Source organism: Amborella trichopoda, chromosome 11 (assembly GCF_054954075.1).
Source record: "Amborella trichopoda isolate Santa Cruz 75 chromosome 11, AtrichopodaSantaCruz75HAP2 v2.0, whole genome shotgun sequence".
Taxonomy (NCBI): Eukaryota; Viridiplantae; Streptophyta; class Magnoliopsida; order Amborellales; family Amborellaceae; genus Amborella; species Amborella trichopoda.
In genome coordinates this window covers 38,308,077-38,329,175 of record NC_142346.1, presented here as the reverse complement: position 1 = coordinate 38,329,175, position 21,099 = coordinate 38,308,077, and the positions used below count along the sequence as shown (strand labels likewise).

General features: G+C 32.7%; 1 protein-coding gene across 1 annotated transcript; it reads right to left on the bottom strand.

Moving 5' to 3' along the window:
* Positions 1–303: 303 nt before the first annotated feature.
* Positions 304–5,248, bottom strand: LOC18436838 (peroxidase 12). The gene is made up of 3 exons (XM_006847060.4): positions 4,958–5,248; positions 4,108–4,302; positions 304–1,468 (listed from the first exon to the last, which is right to left on the bottom strand). The coding sequence occupies exons 1-3, from the start codon at positions 5,198–5,200 to the stop codon at positions 851–853; spliced, it is 1,056 nt and encodes a 351-aa protein (XP_006847123.3). The 5' UTR covers positions 5,201–5,248; the 3' UTR covers positions 304–850.
* Positions 5,249–21,099: the final 15,851 nt, after the last annotated feature.

Below are 21,099 nucleotides of genomic sequence, written 5' to 3'. Positions count from 1 at the left end.
AAATATTAATTGTTTTTTTTAATAATCTATAATCAAAAAATCCTTGAAAGGTATTTTGATCTTTTTATATAATTGAAAATATTTTTTTAATATTTTTTGGTAGTACTAATTTTAAAATATTTTTTTAATATTTTTCACTAGTAAGAATTTAATGAAAAATTGATTGTCAAAAATTTCAAAATTTGGTGTAAAAATAATTTTTTAAAAAAAATTAAAAATAAAATAATACAGAGACGTGACATTGAAGAGGCAATCTTAACCCTCTATTCAAAATGGAAGGTGGGATAAAAGGCAGTATATAAGTTTTATGCCGTAGAGCGAGCATAGAAAGCTTGCCTTTATTCGAAAGTGTTATCACAAAACAAGTTACATGTAAACAACACAAAAACAAAAAACCCATCGTTATTTCTTCTGCCCTGAAACCCACATAACCGAACCGAACCGACTCGAACCATACCAAAAAGGAAAAACAGGAGAAGCAAAGGGCAACCCGAACCATACCAAAAGGAAAAACAGGAGAAGCAAATGGCAACCCGAACCATACCAAAAGGAAAAACAGGAGAAGCAAAGGGCAACCCGAACCATACCAAAAGGAAAAACAGGAGAAGCAAATGGCAACCCGAACCATACCAAAAGGAAAAACAGGAGAAGCAAAGGGCAACCCGAACCATACCAAAAGGAAAAACAGGAGAAGCAAATGGCAACCCGAACCATACCAAAAGGAAAAACAGGAGAAGCAAAGGGCAACCCGAACCATACCAAAAGGAAAAACAGGAGAAGCAAATGGCAACCCGAACCATACCAAAAGGAAAAACAGGAGAAGCAAAGGGCAAAGGGCCTTCTACACAATCTAAAAGGAGGCAGCAACACCCTCCTCTCCCTCCCCACCAAGGGGTACCAAAAACCTGGAAGGGTTCCTAGCAGAGCAATTAGCCCTAATCTCCCCCCGTCTCCCAGTAAGCACACTCATCTGCCCCATCTTGATCATCCCCAACACGAACTTCTCGAAAAACAGTGATTGGTCCACCGCAAAGCTCGTGACGATCGATCTCGTCCTCTTGTCAGTGTACAAATCTTGATCCGAAGTGAACAGACCTTGTCGATTCATGAGGTCAACATAGTATTTGTTATCAAACACGTTTGGGGTTCGAATGTCGAGCACAGTGGTAGCATTGGTATCGGAAATGGGGCAAATTTTGTAGAGGTTTTTTGCAAAGGTTTTGTCGAGGGTGGGGTCTTGGGAGGGGAAGAGGCGGTTGTCAAAGGAGGGGCAGTGTGAAATGCCGATGGTGTGGCCGCCTGAGAGGGCGACGAGGTCGGTGGCATCCAGGCTTTTGTTGGCATAGGCCTCCAGGAGGACGGAGGTGGTGGACGTGGGGCCTGGGAGGTTCGCCAAAGTTGCTTCTTGAGTCGCAAAGTTGAGGCTGTCACGTCGGCCGAGGGGAATGGGGTATTCAGGGCCTCCCGCCTGCGCATGTTCATCAAAGTTTCAACTCAATGCAATACATTGACACTGATCTTGGTCCTCACTCAGAGACGCACATAATTCTTTAAATTTCCTTGTTAATTGTTACTCTTCATTAAACCAGAGATTTTTATTTATTTTGCTATCACCTCTTTTTTTAGCGTTATTGTGCTTCTAGTCTTCCCTTCTGTTATAGAAAAAGATAATGGTTAATTTACTTGTTCTTCTTCCTTGAATACTGAAATTTCTATATTATGCTACTATGTTGAATATTAATAGAAGAGTAAATTATGAATATCCCCCGAATTCTACCCCCTAATATTTTTAATAGCCCACCTGTTATTAAATTGCTATTTTTATCCCCGATATAATAATAATAAATAAATTAAATAATAATAAATAAATTAAAAAAACATTCTTTTCAAGACTAAACTCCACTTTCTCTGGCCATTTTTATCCCCCCATAGATAAAAAAAAAAAAAAATTTGTTTTAAAGACTAAATTCCACTTTGTCTGGCCATTAAATCTCTCTGCCCACCCTCTTTTTTTTTTTTTTGTCGCAGAAAAGGTAGAGAGAGAGACGTTTAACGGGTATGGTAAAAAAAGGGAAAGGGTCAGATAGTCTTTAAAAACAATGAAATTTTTTTTTCAACTTTCTACCCATTCAATCTCACTACTTTATGTATTATACCCTAAATTACATCATTATTTTTTTTTTTGTATTTATCCCCAATCAAATAGTTTTAAGATTAAAATATAATTTTTTTTTTCTCTATACCCTCATTCATTTTTTTTCTCTCTAAAAAAGAGTGATGGTGTCGGACCACATTACGGACAAGTGAATTCTAGAGAGAGAAATAACGAGGGAGGGTAAAGAACGCAGGAGAAAGTGAAAGTGGGTCGAGAGAGAGAGATATGGACGGAGGGAGGTAGAGAAAAAAAATAAGGCTCATGTGTCTATAAAGACAACCAAAAATAAAAATAAGAAAGAAAAAGAAAAAGGGCAAAGAAAAAAAAATTGGTATTTTGGTATCAAAATGCTTTTGACTATTTGGCTGGAGGTAAAAAAAAAAAAAAAGTGTCTGAGTTTAAGATATAATACAAAAAAATATTAAGAGTAGGATGCATCCAAAGTTGAAATAATAGAGTATTTGTAATTCTTCAGGAAAAACCAAAAAAAAAAACTGAGATATAGGTGCGATGCTGAAAATATTGAAAATAGAATACCTACAAAATTCATTTGAGAGGTATCCATAAATAGAATAGGCAATTTTTACATAGTAACTATATCAGACAATGGAGAGAACAAAACAGTGAGAAAAATATAAGCAAATTTTCCTCACAAGTACTATGGAAAACCACAATATCCCATACCCACTCTATTTGGGCAAGATGGCCTATTTGGGAAGAATTTTTTTCTCTCTACTTCGAAATTTTGGGAACCACCTAAGAACTATAGTATGGTTATTTTTAAAAGAATTTTTTTTTTTGAATTTTTAGCTTTCTAACACTTAGATCTCACTATCAAAAAAAATGTTTCTATTCATCCAAGAGATCATTTTTTCTAAGAGCATAAAAGCGTGCCACTCGCAAAGTTATTAGTAGAGTGATAATTACATACAAAACCTAAAATTTTAAGTCAAATATGAAATGCTCTATTTATATGAAGAAATTATAGAGAAGGTCAATCAACTCACTTTTTTTCAATATTGCCCCTTGGAACAACTCAAGTTTTAACTAATTTTTTACATTTTGCTTTTTAGTTTTTTCTTTAGCATGTTTGTTCCCCAAGATTTAAGGTACTGCCCTACTAATAATATATATATATATATATATATATATATATATATATATATATATATATATATATATATATATATATATATATATATATCAAAATTTAAGTAGACCAATGGGCAATTTTGAACAAAATAAATAAATTAATTAAAATAATAATAATAATAATAATAATAAAGAAAAAAAGGGGAGAGGTAGACCTACTTTCTTTGTAATTTCTTTGTAATTTCGGCTTATAGGTGGAGCATTCCGTATTTTACTGATAATTTTTGAGTCCATAGGTAAATCACTTCCTTTTTTTATTGAAGTTAGTTATGGGTCAAAATTACCTCCCCAAAATAAGGGTTATACAATTATTCGGGCTTTATTCAATTATTCGGGTTATATCTAAGACAATAAATGGCTAGTATGCTCCTATTGGAGAATGAAATCTTCAGGAAAAAAAAGGGAAATTCCCCGTTAAAAAACAAATATCTTCTGGCAAAAAAAATATTTTTGGCAAAAAGATAATCTTATGATCATCACCCGTTCACCCGGATATTTTTGAAAAGACTATCGAGTTCTTAAAAAACATTCGTCCTCATCCGGTTCAAAGACTTGTCTTCTTTGCGAGGGGAGTTGATTTGGAGCATTTCTGGACTCCAATAATTTTTTCTTTTTCTAATGAAATTGCTTTTTGGAAGGGGGAAAAAAAGAAAAAAACGCCAATTTTGGGCCATTGAAAAAGTAAAATAAAACTCCCTTTTGTTTTGGTGGCTTTCACTATCACCTGATACGCTCTCTTCATATAAAAATAAAGAAAGTAAGGAAGATGATACATGAGAATATATAAGGAAGAGTCATACGAGGAAAACAGATTCACGAGCAGCAAGGGCAGTGATATCTGAGCAGGAGACGGTGCGGTCGCACTTCTTGTGAACCCGTCTTCTCAAATCCTCAATGATTTTAAAGGCTTCGGGGCGCAGAGTGAGGTTGGGGGGCGCATCCTTCTCATCGGGCCCGCTTGCTGATCCTTCCAACAATACCGACCCATCGCAACCCTAAAAACACACATTTTTCACCCGTAAATAATCACATAAATAAGATGATTTAACCCATTTTCAAAAAAAAAAAAAAAAAGAGTTTTTTTTTTTTTTGTTTTTAACAGAGGGGTACCGGGCGGGAGCCTAGTCCCATGGGGCTGTCCCAGGCCCGGCTCCTAGCCCTATTAAGGCTGGCTAAGCCAAATAAAAAACATAAAGAAAAAAAAAAAGGTCTGGGGAGGACCCAACCGGCCATGGACCCAGCCTAGCCCAGTCCTACCCTCGGGCCATGACTTTTCTCCCCGGCCTCATGGAGAGAGCACAAGCCCGGTCCATAATCCTATTAAGGCCAGTTCGGCCATATAACCCAAAAAAAAAAAGAAAAAAAATAAAAAGCCTTGTGGCGAACCGAGATTGGCATGTTTCAGCCTGGTCCTACCATCGGGTCATAGTTTTTCTGCCCTGCACAAGGCCGGGCCATCGTCCTGCCCTAGTTTTAGCCTGGTTTTTTTTGAGCGGGTTACGCGGCCCATATGCCGCCTCATTAACAACCACGAGAGAGGTATTGGGTGAGACCGTTAGAGAGAGAGACGCCAATACAACACAAAATGACTGAGATAGAGGCAAATATCACCACAAAAAAAAAAGAAAAAAGTTAAAAAGAGTCGGTCACCTGAACAAAGCAGTCATGGAAATGGACACGGAGCAAGCCGGCAGCTTGGGTGATGTCCTTCTTGAAGACCTGTTTCAGTCTCTTTCTAACAATTTCTTCAAGTTTAGGGCATGAAGATTCATAGAAACTCCATGAGAGCCCCGACACAATAGGAAGATCAGATATCTGAGCTGTTGCAATGGTGGATATGGCCACCACAAAGGCAAGCGGCAATAGCACCAAAAACCCTTTAGAGACGGCCATTAACACGAGCTTCCCTCTTCTTTTTACAGTAACTGGACGCTCTGGTTCAGAAAGAAAAACAATGGTGGGTAGGGAATTTATAGACATATGAGGTAGAAAGTCTTGTGACTGATGTGTTAAAGAAAGACTCTTAATGGATATATGCCAATAGATATGAATAAAGAAATGCGATTTTAAAAACTTTGAAAAGTAGAGCGAGAGAGGAAGAATCATGGCGGGCGAATGGGTCCACAAAGAAAGTAGAAGTGAAAGGATGAGGGTAAAAGGAGGGGCACGTGGTCAGCACAGTCTAGTAACATTCACCCTCATTATCGTTAGCAGCCCATGTTTCAATATTATAGTGATCGAGAAGGCCTGAGATGAGGCCTAGGCCTTACGGAAGAAAGTGAATCTGCACCTCCAATTTAACCCCAAAAAAATGGTTTTCATATGGTGACTTTAGGATGGTCCTGGGGGAGCATGCTGAGAATAATTTTGTTTTGTGAAAATTTGGGACTTAGTGGATGTTTACTTTCAAAAAAAGAATGAAGTTTCTAGGCTCACCTCAAATTCTCATTCGGCTCTAAAATCAATGTTCAAGACCGGCAATAAAATTTGAAATTCAAAAAATAGTATTGATCTTCCAAAACTTATTTTGAAAGCAAAATGAACTGTCTACATAATTTGTTACAATATACACTATTTTTATATATTTAAATTTTAAATATTTTTCACCAACTATAATGTTTAAAGGGGAGATGTAAAAGTTTTTCTATGCTTCAATTGCAAATTTTCATGATTTTATGAGGTGTGAACCGTGTGAACTGTGATTGACAGTTTATAATGGGAAATATATATATATGTATGATAAAACTATGGAAAAAGTTTATATAAAGTTGCAACTTTAAAATGTAGAATTATATAATCCATTAAGAAAAGTCGTTGTAATATTGAAAAACCCTCTAATCGATCATCTCAACATCGATGTATGATTATGGAAAACAAAAAGATTTTGAGTCCCAAAAACATTGCCATAAACCCTCCATTTCCAAGATTTTCATATGTTTATAGATCTACTTGATTTTAATTATATTTGGAGTGTAAAATTTTATAATTAGAGATAAAAATAGATTTTCAAATAATACTAATAACTTTTTATACCAAAATTACATGTCAAAATAAATTTTGGAGGTACGCCTTAATTGAATTGTTTATGGCTGAAACCTTATAAAAACCACACCCTAAAACTATTTATCTTTGGTACACAAGAAAGTCTCAATCAATTATAATTGTTGGATAAAATTAAGTGGCCTTGAGCTTCCACCGATTCTGCTTAGAGTTAAAAAAACAAAACAAAAAAAAAGTTGAACTTTATGACACCTAATTGATCACATCGGCTCTTAAATTATGAAAGTGCAAAAAAAAAAAAGAAAGAGAAGAAGAAGGTTGAACTTTATGACACCTCAGACGGTCAAATTTCACATTTGATGTACCAATTTGGGCTCTCGATCACGCGCTTCTTTGCTCCTAGAGTAAATGTACGAAAAATTTTGTAGTTAAAAGCCCATCTCTCTGTGTAGTCACCAAAAAAAAAAAGGAATATGTTTCATACATGCTGGATCGCATGCTTATATATGCGGTCCAAAAAGTGTAAAGCATCCATCTTAAAAATGGATGCAAGTAGGTGTTCCATCTAAAAACAATGGAAAATAACGATCCAAATATTTTTTTAGTAGAATTATTATTTTTAGTTTTCAAATTTTTTTTTTTTTTCATGCTTATGATCTCTATGTTAGAGATTACATGTCCTTAAAAATTAAGTCCAAAAATACATATAAAAAATAAATTTATTAATAGGTCCGTATTTCTACATACGCGGGGTTAGCCGCGTCGAAACAGGGTAAACAAAAAAAAAGGCCGCCTCTCTAAAATTATCGGTTAGTTGAGGCTGGGCCTGATTTCATAGAAATAACTGTAATGAAGAAACTACGTGTTTTCATGGCTTAAAAAGCTTTGCTTCAAATCCCATCTCATTATGATTTTGAGGTATCTATTAAAGAGCGGCCCAAGTTGTTCCACCACCAAGTTCTCATTTCCTATTTATTTATCTTAAATAGTCCAAGTATGTATCACTTCGAAACCTACTTAAAGATGTAGTATTGATTTCAGAAATGATATTTCCGCTTCTAATCATGAAATTTGAAGTTTAAAAAATAGTTCATATTGAGTTTATCCATAAACATTTGAAAATTTTGAAAAGAAAAATTGTTTTATGTGGGCTGGACGGCTTTTCTACATATACAGTCTAGAAAGTATAAAGCATTGTTAAAGATGGATGCAAGTAGGTGTTCCATATAAAAACAATAGACACTAATGGTCCAAATGTTTTTTTATTAGAATTGTTATTTTTAGTTTTTAAAATTTATCTATTCATTCATATTCATGATCTCTATGTTAGAGATTACAGGTCGTTAGAAATTAAGTCGTAAAATCCATCTCAGAAATACATTTATTAAGAGGCCCGTATTTTTTAATATGCGGGCTTGGTTGCATAGAAACATGGTCCTCTTGAAAATAGACGGTCTCATTAATGTGTTACAAGATATACTAATTTTAAGATTTTTTTTTTTTTTTTTTGGCACTTTCATAATTTAAAATTTAAGACCTTTGTTTTTTTTTTTTTTTTTTTTTTTGCACTTTCATAATTTAAAAGCCGATGTGATCAATTAGGGGTTTTTCGAGTATCAGAACAACCACTATATGAAGGATTTTCAAAGTGAGCCTTACTTTTATAATACAAAGTGGATGCATTATATAAACTTTTCACTTAGTTAGTATTTGCAAATTGCAACTTTAATAAATAATCATTACATCGAGCTTTTTATATTTTTCTCACTGTACAAAACTTATATAATTCCCCTGTCCAAAAGTCCATTCTGAATGGGCGGTTAAGATTGCCTCAATCGTAATGTCATGCCTCTATATTATTTAGTTTTAGTAGTTTTTTTGAAAAATATTTTGATACCAAATTTTGGGCATCCACTCCTCTCTTGAACCCGTAGCTGTTAAAAATATAAAAAAATATACTCAATAAAGTAAAATGACCAAAATTCTTTTAAAAGTTTTACAGGCATTTTGGACATTATATTTTATCAAAATATATTTTAATTTTTTTTTGAGGTGCGCCCCATTAAATAACATGTGCCAAAATTTTCACTCATATAATTTGTAAAAAATAATTAAAAATAAAATATTATAAAACATAAAATCTAGATCAATCAGTCATTAACTTACTTAATTTAAATTGGACAGCTGGATCAGGGAAAGTATAGAAACCTTTCTTTTTAATATGAATTTATATTAGTGATGCAAGATCATTTGGTCTCTATCTTCAACTCTCAATCAAAATCAAAAGTCACCTGCTCTGTCCCTAATGAAGAAATATTCTAGTGTCGGTAAGATAGTGGGTAGAGAACCTAACCGTGTGTCAAGTGGATAAGGCACACACGAATTTTATCATTGGAGGAAGTATCAAAGCGTTTTCGTCGGTACGTATATAAAGGAAGGTTTAAAAAATCGGTGACCCGATTAGGCAATTCGGATTAGGTAAAAAAAAGGTGGTTCCAAATAGTAGAATCGTCGATTTTTTTGCGGAACTACCGATTCTGATGATTCTTCACCATGTCCGGCCGATTCTTCACTGATTTCGATCGATTTTTCACCGAGTTAAAAGAAAAAAAAAGGATGATCAATTTCTTCTTGAATTAATTTTAAAAAATTTGAAACAAAAATTACCGATTCTGGTGATTCTTTCGATCCGATCCATCGATTCTCCCAATTCGACACGGATATGGATGTAATCGATTCGAATCACCGATCTATTTTTTAAAACCTTGATATTAAAAAAATGTAGATTTCATTAATATTTTGAAGTTAGTATGATTTATTCACAATTAATTGGTCTTACTTATTATCTTGACCTCGTATAAACCAATGAAATCTCCTCATTATCCTTTGTAACAATTTGTATACAAATTTTAAGTGGAAAAAGTTTATATAAAGCCGCAGCCTTATACTGTTGAAGTAAGGCGCACCTCAAAAATTGTATAGAGAAGAGTGTTTCGGCGTTGAAGAAGCCTCCTAGTGATCATCTCGACATTGTGATGAACGGACATGACAACATGCTTTTGTGGGAGAATGAAATCTTTTGGCGAGTGGAAAATTCTCTCCTAAAAAAAAGAGAATTCTAAGTCCAAAAAATAGTGGATCTTATAACTAGTTTTCTAGACCGTTTATTTTCAAGATTTTCGAGTATTTATTGAATCACTTGATCTGTACAATTCTTTAAAGTTTAAATTTTATACTCTAGGATGAAAAGTGATTTTTCAAGCCGGTTTCAACACCGAAACGACGCCTCTTAAGTAAATTTTATATGCGCCCCATATTTTTATAGTATAAAGAGGCAACCTTATGCAATTCCATATTTTTATGGTATAAGGAGGCAACTTTATACAATTCGTTTACGATGACTTTTTTTGTTTTTCTAGGTGGTCAATTTTTTGTTCCATTCAAAATTGTTGTCTCCATATTTTTTTTCATGATTCCTCGTTATTTATTTTGTTTCGGGAGTAGTCGAACAAAATGCTTAAACGTTAGATATAACGGTCGTTTTTGATAGATCGAACGTGTACCTTACGGAATCAACGTTCCCTATCGGTCAATATTGGCAACTTTTTATAATGGCCGTTATGTATTAAAGTGACGGCTTCTAAAAATATATTACAGAAGTTAAGCAGTATTTATATAGGGCCGAGGCCCTAAACAATCAAATTAGAGCCCCCCTAAAAAATGTCACTAGGAGGGACTGTTTTGATGCGACGTGACAAAACATTGCATTTCAAGTTTAGAAATAGTCCAACTTGTAACGCATTTTTAAATCGTAAATTTTTAAGATTTTTAATTTTTTTATAGATCTTTTTGATCTGCATTATTTTTTAGGTTTTAAATTTTATAATTAGTGAAAAAATTAGAAGTAGTACAACTTGTAACGCATTTTTAAACCGTAAATTTTCAAGATTTTCAACTTTTCATAGATCTTCTTGATCTACGTTATTTTTTAGGTCTTAAATTTTATAATCAGACAGAAAATATATTTAAGGCAATCACAAAGATTTTCAATGTTAAAACCAAATTTATGAACACTATCTAAAGGTGGGCTCTACTTCGATTGTTTAGAGCCTCTATGCAAACCACACCCTTCTTGTAAAAGGCAATGTTCGATTGAACGACACTCGGCCGTTAAGTACTCGGCTATAAAAAAAAGTTAGTCTTTTAAAATTATAAAAATTTAAAAAAAAAACAGAAATATGCTTTTAAAGTAAAATTAGACAAAACACATCTAAACGAGATTTAAAAGGGAGTAAATATATAGATTTTGAACAAATCAATTTGTGATTGGAAGTATTTTCAAAATATCCCAAAAAGAAAAAAAATTATAAAATTAAATATTTATAGCCACAATACTTTCCAATCTTTGTCAAAGTGATAGAACACATAAAAAATATTTTATAAATAGATTTTTTTTTCTAATTTTTTTTTTTTCCTTAAAATTTTTGAATGGGACAACTTACTCGGGGATACTCAGGCTCGCTAGGGCGAGCCTGAGTTACTACACTGGTACAAGGTTAGCACTTCAAATAATTTAAGTAACACACACCCTAAATGACGCCCAAAGATGTTATTTCACTATCATAAATCCATGTTATGGTTTGCAGTGTAGTTATGAAATTTAAAGCTTCAAAATTTTGGTAAATGGGGCAAACATATGAACATTTAAAAATCTAAAAAATAAACATTAAGATAATACAATAATAAATGTATTATTTTCTAGACTTAGAAATCCTTTCTTTTTATTTTCACATCCATGCATCTTGAAGACTCGAGATTGATATATTAATTTGAGAGATTTTCAATGTCAAAAACACATTTTCCAATGAAACTTATTGGGGCTCTACATGCCGCAATTTCTTTGGTTAACATTTGTGAGAAATTCATATTACTCAAATAGTACATATTATTTGGTGCAGAAGGAAGCAACCTATCAAAATATTTTCCACCGTTATTTTTTAAAAATAATTATTACATATTTTAAATCCTGATCCGATATATCGGCCATCATATCACTAGCCCTCTATACAAAAGTATTTTAAAAGGAAAGTCATAAATGCCCATCATGACCACACACTTTCTAGGCCTGTCATCCCTTGATATTTTTTATAACTATATTATTAATTTCAAAAGTATTTATTTTTATAATTATCTTTAAAATGTAAAGGGTAGTGTGTTTTAAAATGAAATTACCTCTTGAAATAGATGTTTTTCTCACGTATTTTTACTTGATTTAAATGATACTGGTCCATGGTCCAGTACAATGTGTGTCAGACTATTTTAATTATTATCCTAAAAAATATACGTTGTATTGTGGTGTGTTTGTCGTAAAAGATCCTACTTTGACTTAGAGGAAGTTGCAAAAATAAAAGTTTTTGGAGTTATAAAAGAAAAAATTTGTAGGATTTTCTACAAACATACAATTTACCTTTTGTATAAAAATATCACAATTATTATTGTTATTTAGATTTCAAAATAAGTAATTATCAAAGTGTCATTGATTAGATAAAAAATTTCAAAAAAAATTATTATCAAGCCATGCAATTTGACATCTAATGAATATGAGTAGTTGTAAGTTGTGACCTCCTTGTACAATGATCCTATAAGATCTTTCCACATTTATGTGTGTAGGATCTCAAATGATTACCATTAAATTTGGTACAAATATTTACAAAAGTTATCGTGTGGGATTTGATTTTTCTAGATATCTGTACCAAATTTAATACTGATCTTTTAAAGTTTTATACGCATGGGTGTGGGAGGGTTTTATAAAATTATTGCTATTTAATTATTTAATTATATTTGTAAAAAAATAATGATACGACAAAACCCTTCCACACTCATATGAATCATATTTTAAAATATTATTATTAAATTTGAACATAGATTTCCAAAAAAATTATCACATATATGAAAGATTTAGGTGGATAAATTTATTGGTAACTTCTCTAAATGTATGTAAATAATTTAATGGCAATGGCTTAATGCTCTACTATGGAAGGGTCTCATATTACTGTTATTCTAATAAAAAAGCAAATAGATTTAAAAATTCAAATAAAAGATATTATTTAAATAAAAAAAATTATGAGATGAACTTTTACATGTTGAATGTAGCCCTGTCGGATCTTGAAAGGGTACACGTGACGTAGACGGGATACTTATCTCCTTATCTCGAAAGGGGGCACAAGAGATTTAAAACGTCTCTTCGTCTGCAGTCTCGACGTGAAGGCAGAATAAAGGCATATCGTACGGAGGATTGTCCGTCGCCTGATGGGGCCCATTTGTTGCATTTAATAAAAATACCCAGAATATTCGCATAAAATATCGTGAAAAAAAAAAAAAGTATGTTGTTCATCACGTGAACAGTAGCAAAAAATAAGCCTACGCTGCTCCCATTCTGTGCGTTTAGGCAGTGGATAGTTTTACCCTCAATAATCATATAGAATATCACGGATATCCCTCAGTGAGCACCTGGAGAAATGTAATAACTTTTAGAAGTAAGCTTGTCAGTACGGTCAAAAACGCATGTTCTTCTCATTTCGCCATTAAGCCATCTTGAAAACCGATCGTTTAATATCATCTATCGTATCAAATATGAGTAACGGTCCTATAGGATTTTTTTTCACCCGTATGTATAAGATATCAAAAGATTATTATTAAAGTTGTTACGGATCTTTAGACAAATTATCACGAGTGAGGAATTTAATTTTTTTATATATCAATATCAAATTTAATATTGATCATTTGAAGTCTTATACATATGGGTTGGGAAGCATCTTATATGATCATTTCTCATGAAATATATGACAAAAATAGAGGTTTGGAATATTTCTTTCTATCGGTCATGTCATATAGGCGATATCAAATTATTTAGATTTAAATTATCCAGAGAATACTTTGTAAAAGATGTACAATCAAACCTCTTTCTCGATGCAATAAAAGCCCAATAGGTATTATTGTGAATTTGGGACTCAACTTAGGTCATGTTTTTTTTTTTTGTCGGCTAACGGGTATGAGATATGCACCCCTTCCATGATTTTGAACCATGTTTTAAGACATACATAATCTCTAGTATGGGAAACATTAACATGTAAAAATAAATAAATAGATGTTTTTAATTTGTACTTTATATAGATATCTTTAATATTTTTGATATCATACTATAAACTTCAGTAGTATTTGTTTGTGTCGGACCTACACAACTTATAGGGAGTCAGTCATGCACATGGTAGATTCAGTACTTCTGTTACAACACTTAGCTGAGAATGATCCCGAAAGATATGGGACTCCTCCCACCACGAAAGAAGCAGTGGATGCCTTGCCCACTGTGAAAATAGGAGAGAGCGAATGGATCACATGCTGGTAACTCGTCTTTACCTTCTTCATTTGGAAGCCCTGAAAGAGATGAAAGTTGAAGAAGCCCCATGTGTAGTAGTAACTCCTTCGGTATATAGGGTTTAAATTTATCGGGTTTGGTTTGCGGAAGAATTTGGATGTTTGTTTTATTTGGGTTTCTCGTTTCTTTTGCTTTGTTTAGAAGAGTGATGGTAATGGTGAAATAACTTTTGAGCTTTTTACTGTGGGTTTATTGTAGAATGACAGGGGTCTCATAGCATGCTTTGATATATATATATATATATATATTATTTATTTATTTATTCGTGTATCAAAAAGAGAGTCATGAGAAAAAGAAACACTGGTGAAGATCTCGCATTTTTCTCTTGGAGAGCAAAAATATCTCCTGAACATAAGAAGCCCCAATGAATAATCCATGCCTAAAAGCTGAGAGAGCCCTCATCACTATCATGGCTATGTAAGAACGTTGGGCTCAAAATGATAGCGCAATGAGCATCATTGTAATAATAAAATCCATTGCGTGAAAGAGAAAAACAATATCTTATGTTACTTGGGGAAAAATGGGGAGAGAGGGAAATGGGGAGAGAGGGGTTTGGACATAAGGGGGAGAGGGAAAGAGGGATTTTAAAATGATATTTTTTAAAACTTGTTTGGGCAAAAAAAAGGGATAAAATGAATAAAATATGTTGGAGGTTAGAGGATACCTTTCAAAACTTTGGACCCATAGAGAAATGAATATTAAACATGGGGTCTACAAATATATTTTTCTTTTATTTTTTTTGTGGGACTATTATCTTTTTATATTTATCCTTAGGATGTACATTTGATTTGTCACTGACCCACCCTATACAAGTAAGAGTACTCCTATCATTTGATTAAGGCATCCTAGTTGAACTATTAAAATACCCTTATCGAGTTAGGGTCAATTTGGGCATTTCAAAAATATAGTTTAGACCTCAGTGAATGAAAATTTTAAAAGTGAACTCCAATTCGGATGTTTTGCCTTTAATGATTTTGTAAGAGATCCCTCAAATTATAATTTCCCTATATTTTACATGTTAAATATTTTCAAGTGGTTTGCTTTCTTTATACGGGAGGAAAATATATATGCATATTACTCCGAAATAGTAATGATCCTATGAGATCCTCCCACATTCATGTGGGTAGGACACCAAAGAATCATCATTAAATTGACATATATATCTAGAAAAGTTCACATGGATATGAGATTTCTTTTATAAAGACCCGTGTCAAATTTAATGGTGATCCTTTAGGATCCTATATACATTGGTGTGTGGGAGGTCTTATAGGATCATTATTCTATGGAAAAAGTTTATATAAAGTTGCAACTTTAAAATGTAAAACGACGGATGCACCTCAAAAATCTATTGAAAAATGTTATTTTAATAAAAAACCTCTAATTGAGTATCTCGACATCGAGATATATGATTATGAAAGAAAAAAGGATCTTGAGTCCCAAAAGTAGTGCATCTTACAACATATTATCTAGACCATCTATTTTTTAAATTTTCATATGTTTATAGATCTACTTGATTTTAACTATTTTTATAGTTTAAAAATTTATAATTAGATATGAAAATAGATTTTGAGATAATCTTAAGAATGTTTTACATCAACATTATAGGTTATGAACAAATTTGAAGATACGTCTTAATTGGATTGTTTAATGTTGCAACCTCATGGAAACCGCACCCTTTACATATTGAGTAACCGAGGACAATTTACCATAAAGAAATTGTGCTATGATCCATATAAGCATTAAAATATTAGGCAAAAAAATGTTATCATTATCGATTCAAAGGATGGACGGCGATGGAGAATGACTTGGACATGTAAAAAGACAAATAAATATATATGATTGCTCAAGCGCTCTCTCTCTCGTAGGGATTCGATAAGGATGGGCGCAACACTAGATTCTCAGCAGTAACATACTATGCTTTTCCCTTTAAGTCTCACTCACATGACATGATGATGATCGGCAACTCAATAGATTTCCAACAGTATGATGGATAATCAATATGCTTTCCATTTGAGGTTTCCTATGTTTTCAATCAGGGCACGAGCACTTCCAACACTTCGGATCAATGGTTTAAAAAGCGGATCGGTAACTTGGATGGGGTACCTCAAAAATCGATTCGGATCGGTGAATCGACGATTTAGATTGGAAATCGACTGGATCGGTCGGATTAAAGCTTTAAAAAATCTAAAAAAATTATTAAAATTCATTATAAATGTTGTTTTTTAGGAATCCAATAAAAAATGATGGTACTACATTATTACCTTTTATTTTTTTCATCAATTTGTGAATATTGAGATGCTTTTTGCCTGTATAAACTTAAGGATTAAATTTACATAACATAAAAGAAAAATCATAGAATTAACATGGATAAAATATATAATTATACATGGACTATAATAAATAATAGACTAAATCAATGAAAGAATGGCCATTAAAATCTTGTTTTGGCAAAAAACCCTAGTCAGCTAAAAAAACCTAAATTATTACAGCCTAACTAACTATAATCCAAAATTATTACAACATAACTAATTATAATATTATATACTGAAATTATAATTATTAGTTTACATTTTATAATTATTTTATTAGATAAATAATAACAAATTTTAAAAAATTTATAATATTATCTAATTTAAAATATATGATTGACAATGTAAGAAAAATAGTACATTACATGATTTATAATGTAAAAATTAATAAATAAAATAAAAGATTTGATTATCAATGTAAGAATTAATAAAATGCGTACAAATTTTAGAAATAACACTTTAATTTATTATATGCTCAAGGGGAACAAAAATTAGCTCAAGAAGGGTTGAAAATAACACTTTAATTTATTATATGTCCAAGGGGAAACAAAAATTATATGGCCTAAGGGGGGATTTGAACTTTAAAAGTCAAAGCAAATAATATTAGTGATAACCATCATGCCTCCTTAGCATATGTGTTTAAAATTGCCTATTAATAGGATATATTTACATTCTATTTTCATTTAATGATGTTTGGGAATTATCCCACATCGAAGGATGAGTATTCAAATATGCTATATAAATAACTATGTAATTGGAAGATAAACACAAGTGTAAAAGCACTAGGGCATCTGTGCACATGCACGTGTGCATGTGCGTGTCCCACGTGTGGTACATGTGGGAGTGGTCTGTGTCGCACGTGTGACGTGTACACACATGTGAAGGTGTTTTTGAGGACTGAATTGTCTAGAACTGGTGCACGTGTGGGAGTGCGTGTGGGAGTGGTACGTGCCTCACGCGTGAGGGAACAGGACAGAACCGGGTGGGAAACACGGTTCTGCTCTAGAACCGAGCGGTTCCCGATTTTGTACTGGAACAGGCATGAGCTGTGCCGATTCTCGAGTTGAACCGGGCGAGTCCGGTTCGACTCGTTGATTTTTAAATCATTGGTTTAGATTATAAAATGAATTATGGCCGGTTCGACTCTCCGATTTTTAAATCATTGGTTCAGATTATAAAATGAAATATGGTAGATATAGCTGTACAAACACCTTTCGACTGTACAAACACCTTTCGACAGTTCAAATTAGAAATGTGAACTTAACTATGGGAGTGTGTATGGGAGTGTATACCGCTCGTGTCACACGTATACACGTGCGGGAGTGGTGCGTGCCTCATGCGTGAGGGAACCAGACAGAACTGCGTAGGAATCGTCGGTTTTACTCTAGAACCGGGCGGTTCTCGGTTTTTTACTGGAACTGGCACGGGCTGTGCCGATTTTTGAGTTGAACCGAGTGAGTTCGGTTCGACTCGCCGATTTCTAAATCATTGGTTCAGATTATAAAATGAATTATGGTAGATATAGTTGTACAAACACCTTCCGACAGTTCAAATTAGAAATTGAACAAATTCAAAGAATTTGTTTTCTAAATATTAAACTGATATGCCGCACCACACTCAGGCGCACACAAACAATAAAAGAAATCATTTAAAACATTAATTGACAAAAAAAAAAAAATACTCTTAAATATTTAAGAGATTTTGGTTCATTTAATTTTATAAGCCATTTTTTATGGTATTATAGGTGTGAGAGTAATATCGATACCTAAATTTTCAAATAAATATAATTTTTACAAATTAACCTGAAGCAATTAATAGCCCTCATCAATAGCCATCTGTTTTTTGTTGAAAAGAATTGCGATAATAAATGTTAAAGTTTTTATTTCTCCCTGCACTTGGGCAAAGACTTTTGATTGTGAAGAAAGTCAGTAATCTAATCAATCGACCCACTGACCCTGACGTCTTCTTTCACATAACTTTTCTTGTTTGAATCCATTTATAAGGAACAAAATTCTTTGAATTCAAAATCCCTACATTAAAATAAGGTATAAAGATTAAAATAAACTTTTTCCAAAGATGAATGTGTGCGCCCATAGGATGCCCTTTTGGATTTCAGGCTTTCAGGTTTTTATGATTACATGAGCATATGGTCCTTTTTCACTTGGTTGCTTTGAGAAGGTAAAGTTTCTTGGATTAATATACTAGGGACAAACATCTCACTTTATTTATGCAAATGCAAGTCATAGGTTGTGTGGCCTGAGGGACTTTTAAGCGCTTTTGAAGCTTGAAATTTGACACAAGTTAGTGGATCACTTAATCACATCATTTAGTACTAGGATGTGAGACACATAGTAGGATATGATATCCCGCAAGGGGTGGCAATGGGTCAGGTGGGGTATCGATTTGGATTTGAAAATGACCTGTATCCAATTCGATTTGGATTTGAAAATGACTTGGACTTGGATCCGATTAGTTTGAGTCAAGGTAAAGAACCTAATAATTTCTTTTGAAAAATATGTTTAAAAATATATTTTAAATACACACGAGTCCCCCTTAAAAATGAATCTAGACCATTCATTTTCTGAATTTCAAGATCTTAGCCTTTATAAACTTAAAATAATTTATATATATATATTTTTAATTTTTTAACATTGTTCATCTAATGATAATAAAGCCATCCAAAAAAAATGAAAAATGAAAAAAATCCTTCTAAGGCCTGGATCTAAGCATCTCGTAAAATGAACTGCCTATGTTAATTGGGCTAAAAAAATATGTTTTAGGTTGTGTTTTAAATTTTTTTTATTTTTATTTTTTATGATTGTTCATTAGAATGAAAAGAGTGTATGTTTCAAAATTTGGATCAAACAAATGGCTATAGGATGGTTTTTTAAGGTTGTTGCATCATATTACTATATAACGGTTGCATGAAATCATTGCTCATATATATATATATATATATATATATATATATATATATATATATATATATATATATATATATATATATATAAACAATCATCGAAAGACGTTATTTCAATACTAGAAATCTTTTTGATGGTCTGGAAATTTATTTTTATCTCTAATTACAAAATTTAAAGCTTAAAAAATAGTGTATATCATGCAGATCTAGGAATAATTTATGACATTGAAAATTGATGGTAAAAAAAATGCATTACAACATGCACTATTTTTAAAACTTGAAATCTATTTTTCTCATGTCCACACATTTTGAGGTCAAGATGATCGATTTGAGGATTTTTGGGCACCGAAAAAACCTGTTCTAGTGATTTTTTGCGGTGCACCTTAATTTTGTTTAGGATGAGATTTCTATGAGTTAGTCGATTCATATGTACAAATGCAGCCTCCCTCCAAGATCCATTTTAAAGATGGACTTTTTATCTAATTGTTTGATAGATTCATCATCCGTGCCATGACGATCATGAATATAAAAACAAAAATGAAGTTTTAAATTAAGAAAAAAGTTTATATAGAGCCGAGGCTCTAAACAATCAAATTAGAAAACACCTCAAAAGTTTCACTAGAAGACGTTGTTTTGATGCTCAAATATTCTCAAATCAATCATCTCGACATCAAGATGCATGAACATGAGAAAAAAATGGATCTTAAGTTTTGGAAAATGTGCATATTGAAACGTATTTTTGGACTGTTAATGTTCAAGATCTCCAAGTTTTCATTGATCTGCTCAATCTACACTTTTTTTTTTTATACTATTTGAATGTGCAATTTATTTTGATTGTTTAGAGCCTCGGTTTTATATAAACCGCACCCTTAACAAAGATGTAATTTTTTTGGTAATCTTTTGTGCACTTTTCGTGTGTTGTTTAAAGACAATACACTTTACTCGACGTCCATCGTTAGGATGGACGTTTGTGAGTCAGTGGGCACAAGATTCTTGCACCCGCTTATCATGCAACAAGTTTTTGTTTTAAGGCCTCATCCTTATATAAATTTTTTCCTTGAAAGTCATTCGGTGGCTGACCTCCAAAAGGGAAGCTCACACACACACATAACAGTGTTACGCCCCATCACGACGATTTATTGAACGGAGCCGCAAGAGACAACGCATGGTCCGTGGCGGTTTCTGTGTATTTTTTTACTGCAACAGATATAGTAGGTCCGTTGCGGTCTTTTAATCCACGCCGTTTAAAAAAATCGGATGGCGCCGAACTTATGGGCGAAAACACTATTCATTTTTGCCCATAGGTGTTACGTAGTGGCTTCCATATATATATATATGAAAAACTCTTAAAAACACCTCGAAGAGATTTTAAACATTGTTTCGCCCCGCTATAGACATGCTATGTCTGTTGCGGTTTTGTCATTTTGAACTAATTTTCGTAAACAAATATTGCACATAGAAAAATCATCTTCACAAGAAAGTCCACGAAACATGTAAACCACCTTATAGACAAATCTCAAGCTTTAACCAAATGTTTGATGTCAAACTTTCATTGATGATATTAAACAATACTTCAATTGATGCTAAATTTTCATTGACGATATTAAACAACACTTCACTCGATATGTACATTTAAATAGTGCTCATAGCTTTTAAATCTAAGTCTTCCTAATCCTCATTTATCATGAAATTTGGTTTCTTTGACTTTCCTTTTAAAGCTTTATGTAAATTTTGTTGCATTAGAAATTATTGAACATTAATTTACCAAAATTTGAAATTATTTTTACGATCAAAATTTTCCACCTTGAACGTTGCAGTTGAAATCTTTACTGCCATACCGCCAATCCAAAACTAGGCTCTGATACCGCCTGTTCTACATGGAGGCTCTAAAACCAGGCGGGTTGATTTTTGACAAATAAAGTACGAGAAAGTAGATTTGACAACAAGGAAGTAACAAACACAAAAATAAAATAGTAAAAAAAAAAAGCAAAAAGAATACTAGATTTTACATGGTTTGTCACAGATATGACAACATTTACTGACGAAAATGATTAATGTTTTTTCACTAATTCAAATAAAAAAAATTACGAGATACCTGCTTGAGAGAACCATGACTTAAAACTCAATT